The 7,446-nt window shown below is 41.0% G+C and overlaps 1 protein-coding gene across 3 annotated transcripts; it reads left to right on the top strand.

The window, feature by feature from the left end:
• Positions 1–208: 208 nt before the first annotated feature.
• ift20 (intraflagellar transport 20 homolog (Chlamydomonas)) lies at positions 209–1,956 on the top strand. Of its 3 annotated transcripts, none has more exons than XM_077587413.1 (3): positions 231–366; positions 476–556; positions 1,404–1,956. In XM_077587413.1, exon 3 carries the CDS (start codon positions 1,407–1,409, stop codon positions 1,803–1,805), a length of 399 nt encoding a protein of 132 aa, XP_077443539.1. In that variant the 5' UTR covers positions 231–366; positions 476–556; positions 1,404–1,406; the 3' UTR covers positions 1,806–1,956. The 3 variants fall into 3 exon arrangements, with proteins under 3 accessions (XP_077443538.1, XP_077443539.1, XP_077443540.1); XM_077587414.1 differs by having other exon boundaries at positions 479–556; XM_077587412.1 differs by lacking the exon at positions 476–556 and having other exon boundaries at positions 209–366.
• Positions 1,957–7,446: the final 5,490 nt, after the last annotated feature.

Consider the following 7,446-nt stretch of genomic DNA (forward strand, 5'->3'; position numbering starts at 1 on the left):
AAAACGAGTGCAGAACTCACACAATACTACTGTCCCAATTTATTTAATTATTATTATTATTTTTTACCCCGATCAGTATTCGAGATACCGATTCACACATTCTAAATTAAGGCTTTTATTCCAACTCCTTTACCGGCTCTCTATGTGTAGTTAATATAATTACCGAAAACAAAATCATCGATGTTTGACACAAAAGGTAACAACTATACAATTTGGTCAGAGGATTTGCACTCGCGAACGACGGGCATTTGATGATGACATCATCACCACGCGTCTTCGTTTACAGTTGTTGGGAGACGGAATGCTGAGGTGGCGATAGTTCCGCATTGTTTCCGGGACACTGTTTTCATCTCCCGAATTTAACCAGTAAGTTATTCGAGAGTTAATCTCTAGTTCATCGTCAATTTAGAGCTTTTTTTGGTGAACAAACGAGTTTTTTTCTGACTTTCCCCGCCTCGGCCATAAACGGGTGAAGTAGCCTCCTTCTGTTCATCTCCGGCGGACTCTAATAGCTGATGCAGTCGGAGCCTCTAAAATCTTTGCCTACAGCTCGAAAGTATGTTTGAGTCAAGCTAACCATATTTTAACACTCATGTAACAAAATGACTATAAGGAGGAAAAAAGACGTCAATAATACATTTTGGCCTGGTGTTTCCTGTAGTGTTTTTATATTTTTATTTAGTCGCATCGCGTTTTATGAACAGCTTTATCCTCATTAGTGTCGCGGGGGGTGCTGGAGCAAATCCCATCTGTCTCTGGGCCAGTGGCGGGGGACACGCTGAATCGGTGTCCAGCCGATCGCAGGGCACAAGGAGACAAACAACCAATGCAGACTCACACCCATACCTAGGGGCAATTTAGAGTGTCCAATCAGCCTACCATGGATTTTTTTTAAATGTGGGAGGAAGCCAGGGTACCCAGAGGAAACCCACGCAGGCCTGGGGAGAACATGCAAACTCCACACAGAACTCTAAACCAGGGATGGGCAAACCGGTCCCCGATGGCCGTTGTGGGTGCAGGTTTTTGTTCCAACCGATATAACACAGACAGTTTAACCAATGAGATTTTTGCAGAAAACAAGAAGCAACTGACTGCAATCCACTGATTGCACTTGTAGGACACCAGATTGGCGAAAAGGTGCCCTCTTAATGGGTTGGAATGAAAACCCGTGGAATAGTTTGCCCACCCCTGTCCTAACCACCCATCCGCCAGGCTGCCTTGTTATTTTAAACAAATACAATATAATTTATAAATTAAATACATATAGTTATATATTCAGAAATGAAATGAATGTATAATTTGCTTTGTTATTTTTATTAACAGAACCATTTACATGTGGTATACAAAAAAAATACAAAATACAGGGTACATCTACTGAATCAAGGTTTTTTTTTTCCATACAGACTATGGCTAAAGAGGCTTTGGCAGAGGTAGGCTGCTATTTTGATGAACTCAACAAGCTACGAGCCCTTGAGCCAGATGTCAGCCAAAAGACAGCAGAGCTCAAAGAAGACTGCAAAGAATTTTTGGACAAAATTGTGCAGTTTCTGAAAATAATTGGTGGTCTCATGGACCTCGTGGATGAGTTGGCAAATGAGACCGAGAGAGAAAAATTGAAGGCCCTTGGAACAAGAAACCTGTTGAAGTTCATGGCAAAGCAACGCGAAGCTCAGCAACAGCAACTCTCAGCGCTCATTGCAGAGAAGATGATGCAACTTAAGAGATATCACATTGAGTATGAAACCCTGTCTAAGGTAGAATCTGAACAAAATGAATTCATTAACCAATACATTTTGCAGAAGTGATGATGTGATGAACACTAGCAGAGAAACTCCATGTCTGCACTCTCTGATAAATGGATAGATGGAGATCCATCATTGTTTACTTCACTGCATTCTTTTCTTCTCTAGTACTGTAGCTGTTATCTTTACAAAATAAAGGAAACTAGTACTATTATCTGGTGGTGGTTCATTGAAATGGTTGTAAATTAGAATACCATATTACCTAATTTATAGTGCCTCCCCACAAGAATGGAATATACCTCAACTAGACTCAACATTCATACATTTTTCTGTTCTCAAGCACTTTATATCTGCCTTAGGAATACACCATTTTTTTGGGATGACTGGTGGAAAAAAACGGAGCAATTATAGCACTCGTGCACAAATTCAAATCCAATCCTTCAGGGGATTTTTATATATTGCATCTGCAGATTCAGAAAGCATGCTGTGCATAGTGCTGAGGCGTTAGCTGTAGTGCTCCTCGTATGGTAGCATTATTAATTATTAAACATCTGCATGTGTTTGCTTCTGTAGTTTCCAAAAAAGGGGGCATCAATCAAAATCCATGACAAATATAAACTGCTTTTATCCTCACAAGGGTCGTGGGAGGTGCTGGAGCCTATCCCAGCTGACTTACGGCATGAGACGGGGGACAACCTGAATTGGTGGCAAGCCAATCGCAGGAAACAAGCAGCACCTGACTGCAATCAACTGATTAGAATTGTAAGACACCGGATTGGTGAAAAGGAGTCGTTATGTTTGATTAGACTAAAAACCTGCACTCACTTTGGGGCTTTGTGGTCTAATTGCCCATCCCTGGTATCGAATGTGGTGAGAAAGCAACATTAAGATTCACATTTAAGCCTGGCTAGAGTTTTGAGTATTTACTTAGCCTACCATGCCTAATTTTGGAATGTGGGAAAAATGATTTAAAAAATCATATTTCACTCATTTACTGGTAGAAAATGCAGTATTTAAAAACAATTCAGATAGGTCAAAGCCTTGATTCGAACTTGCATCATTTGTACTTTGAGCACACCTGCTAACCAATTGCCCACCATGCCAATACTTATGGTTCGTCAATGCTTGAATTTCTGTCCACGGTAGTGCAGACAAATCTGCAGACAAAATGTATAAATTTGCTTGTAAGTACTCAAAGATCAAGATGTCACACATTTTGTAATTATATTTGATGAGGATGGAAAATAAGTGTGTACAACAACATATGTGTGGTCTTTTCCTATCTTAGATTGCATTAGGTTGATTTTCTGGAGACCCTGGATTAGCCAACTGGATTGACTCAAGTATTTTAGGGTCTTTCCAAAAGTGGAGGAAATGGAGCAGATCGACAGCGAGATTGACACAGTGTCTGCATTGATGTGACTTTTCTTATTGAAGAGGGAGCAAAGCCAAAAGATGAATCAATCGTTTTACCAGTCCATCCTTACCTACAGTGGGGCAAATAAGTATTTAGTCAACCATCAATTGTGCAAGTTCTCCTACTTGAAAAGATTAGAGAGACCTGTAATTGTCAACATGGTTAAACCTCAACCATGAGAGACAGAATGTGGAAAAAAAACACAGAAAATCACTCTTTGATTTTTAAAGAATGTATTTCCAAATTAGAGTGGAAAATAAATAGTATTTGGTCACCTACAAACAAGCAAGATTTCTGGCTGTTAAAGAGGTCTAACTTCTAACGAGGTCTCAACTCATTACCTGTATTAATAGCATCTGTTTTAACTCATTATTGGTATAAAAGACACCTGTCCACAACCCCAGTCTCTCACTCTCTAAACTCCACTATGGCCAAGACCAAAAAGCTGTCGAAGGACACCATAGATAAAATTGTAGACCTGCAGCAGGCTGGGAAGACTGAATCCGCAATAGGTAAAACGCTTGGTGTAATGAAATCAACTGTGGGAGCAATTATTAGAAAATGGAAGCCTTACAAGACCACTGATAATCTCCCTCGATCTGGGGCTCCATGCAAGAGCTCACTCCATGGCGTCAAAATGAGTTCCTGGAGTGGCCTAGCCAGTCTCCAGATCTCAACCCCATAGAAAATCTGTGGAGGGAGTTGAAAGTCTGTGTTGCCCAACGACAGCCCCAAAACATCAATGCTCTAGAGGAGATCTGCTTGGAGGAATGGGCTAAAATACCAGCAACATTGTGTGAAAAGCTTGTGAAGAGTTACAGAAAACGTTTGGCCTCCGTTATTGCCAGCAAAGGGTACATAACAAAGTATTGAGATGAACTTTTGGTAGTGACCAAATACTTATTTTCCACCATGATTTGCAAATACATTCTTTAAAAATCAAGCAATGTGATTTTCTGGGGGTTTTCTCACATTCTGTCTCTCATGGTTGAGGTTTACCCATGTTGACAATTACAAGCCTCTCTGATCTTTTCAAGTAGGATAACTTGCACAATTGGTGGTTGACTAAATACTTATTTGCCCCACTGTATCGATACATATTACAATTTCTGAGAATGTCTGTGTGTTTGTCCGTTAACATCGGACAACATGGAGACAACACCGTACATCTGATTTGAATGCGGTTTCGAACAAGAAATTGCAAATGTACGGCTATAGGATGTTACTGTGTTAGATTTTTGAATTTGGGCCCCAGTTTTTCAAACAATCGATTTTTCTAACTGTCCGTTGCATTTTTAAGGTCAAAAAGTCCAACTTTGGGCTCATTTATTCGGTACATGCAAAACCTTTAGACAAAAAATACTTTGTTTATTTAAAGCACCATAAAGACGCAAACACTTGGCGGCCTTTATGGCCCGGGGGCGATTGTCCAAACTTGGCTTTGTACCTTTGCATCAACCTTAATACGGAGACCCAGAGAGGACACAAGTAGAGGTACCATGAGAAACTGCCCCCGCGGCTGCTTTGTAAGTGGAGAGGCTTTGTCGCCCAAGCAGGTGGAACTGGCGAAGCTGGGCCTCTGCTTGTGGTCAATAACTGGGTTGTGAGTAACAAAGCAAATCATGCACACAAGTGGCTAAAGTGAGTTTCTTCTGCAGAACGTTTAGTAAAGAGTTATCCTTCTTCCCAACAACAGAAGAATGATATGGCGACGTGGGCATCTGTTTAGTGAGGTGAGTTGTTTAGGGTGTGTTCCACTGGGAGACAGACCCTCAAGCCAATGGTGAGGTCATCTCTACTAGCTTGCCTGAGAATGTCACACACATGAGGAAGTCCGAGCATGTCTGGTGCATGACCTGATAATGGATAAGCAAAAGAAAAGAAAAATGAATGTGTAGCTATAACTTAAAATAATAATAACTGTAAATTGCCACGAAAAATGACTGACATTCTTTTTTTAACTTAAAAGTGAGTAAACTAAGGACAAGATTGTCTCGTTAAAAGATATAGATTTTTAGAGGTAGGACCTTCCTAGTAGGACTCGAGGATAAAGTTTAAACCCTGACTAGTCAATAAGCAGTTAGCCACATGAGTAAAGTGACTGACAGACACGTTAACATTCAACTGTATTAGTATTGATTCCAGTTCATCCAAATTAAAAAGCTTCAATTCAGACATAACAGAAGTAAATTCATCAACAGACAGATTGTTTGCTTTGTTTGCTACACACTTTCAATAAACATCGTTATGGTATTTATTCCAAATTTAGCAAAAGGAATCAAAAATGACATGCATATTCATACCAAATTGGAGCATTGACATAATTTGCTAGTAATTGCCCAAAACTGCACTTTCACCATTTATTATGAAGGCTTATGAAATTCTATGATCGCAGAAATTCCTAAATGGTGTGGCTAAAACAAGTTTAACAATGTTTCCATTTGTTGTAAAAAAAATTAAAAATATATATATTTTGCAGTTAAAAGGAGTACATCCACACTAATTGGGCAACAAGCAGGTTTACCCTGGACTGGTCAGGAATTGCATTGTATAAATTGTTAATGATAATAGATATATTCTCATATGTCTTCCTAAAGCCCCAATTCTTTGAAAACATCCAACACACCATGAGGAAAAACACATTCAGCATACACTTGCATTCAAAAGATTTGAGACATTTTCTGATTCAACTGAATGGTGCTTTGTCTCCAACCTTTTTCTGCAGATGTAACTGTTATCCTACTCAGTAACTAGCGGCTTTCACATAATTTCATATAATAAAATATAGCCTTTTGTATTTGCCCTCACCCAGTATGTATACAAAATATCCAATTGTCATGCACTTAATTAAAGGAAGTGGTCGGCTGCTGAATAGGTTATTTTCCTGTTTATGACATGCATCTCTGTGTGTGCTGGGAGTCAAGCACTGTACTGGTTCTTAATTACGCACTAGTGCATATTCAAACTGTTACTGGAATAGTTTCTGTCTGCCTGAGTTGATAACCCTACTATGTGTGTCATCTATTTATATTTTTTCGCCAATTCTAACTCCAAAGTCTTAATGCATATCACCAATTTAAGTTAACTTTTTAAAGCATTGCATGAATGAAATGATGAACTGGTTTCGATCTCTGCAGCCAATAGGCTTAGGCACATTTTTGTTTAACAATGATACATACATTCTTTTTCTGAACCGGTCATCCAAGGGGTGGGCAAACTATTCCAGAAAGGGCCGCAGTGGGTGCGGGTTTTCGTTCCAACCTATAAGAGGAAACCTTTCCACCAATCTGGTATCTTAGAAGTGCAGTCAGTGGATTGCAGTCAGGTGCTTCTTGTTTCAGCAGAAACCTCATTGGTTGAACTGTTTGTGTTGGATCGGTTGGAACAAAAACCTGCACCCACAGTGGCCCTCGGGGACTGGTTTGCCCACCTCTGGCTTATCCTCACAAGGGTGGCAGGACATCAGCAAATTAAGCGGCTGCTAAGGGCTCCTTCACCATCAGGGGGCTGCCAAAAGCACCAAGAAATAGTTCTAATTCAAGCTTTGTTTTCTGAACGGCTTATCCTCACAAGGGTCGCGGGGAGTGCTGGTGCCTATCCTAGCTGACTTTGGGCCAGAGGCGTGGGACACCCTAAATCAGTGGCCAGCCGATCGCAGGTCACGAGGGGGTGGTGTATTTCAGGGGGTGCTAACAGAGAATTAGGCCATTCTTGCTTCAGCCCACCTTAGCTCGTTGGATAAGGTGGCCCTGTCTACACTTGCCGTTTCATTCATTCATTTTCCATTCCTCTTAACCTTGCAAGGGTTGCAGGGTTCGTCGCTGGAGCCTATCCGAGGAAACCATGGGCAGGAGGCAATGGTCTCCCTGATTTGGTTGTTGGCCAATCGCAGGGCACAGCAAGACGAACCACCATTCGCACTCATTACCTAGGGTCAATTTTGAATAATCAACCAGCCCACCATAAAACTTTTTGGGATATGGAAGGAAAGTACCTCGAGGAAACTAACGTGAACATGGGAAAAACATTAACTCCTCACAAGAAGCACGGAAACCACCAAGAAGAGTTTGAGCCCCAAATCGCAGAACCGTGAAGCGAGCGTGCTAACCACTGCCATTCAGTAAATGTACCATGCTCTTACCATAAATAACAAAGAAAGATATACACCATGAGTGTTGCAACTTTGACCCTCACGGCACCACATGGCCTGACCAAATGCAACCCACTCAGCACGAATCTCCGTTTAACGAGGCTCACCCCCGAACCCACCCCCCGCCCAGCGACACC

The sequence above is a fragment of the Stigmatopora argus genome, chromosome 19 (genome assembly GCF_051989625.1).
Source record: "Stigmatopora argus isolate UIUO_Sarg chromosome 19, RoL_Sarg_1.0, whole genome shotgun sequence".
Classification (NCBI taxonomy): Eukaryota; Metazoa; Chordata; class Actinopteri; order Syngnathiformes; family Syngnathidae; genus Stigmatopora; species Stigmatopora argus.

Coding starts and splice junctions, on each gene's coding strand:
- ift20 (XM_077587412.1), top strand. CDS start 1,407: ATGGCTAAAGAGGCTTTGGCAGAGGTAGGCTGCTATTTTGATGAACTC.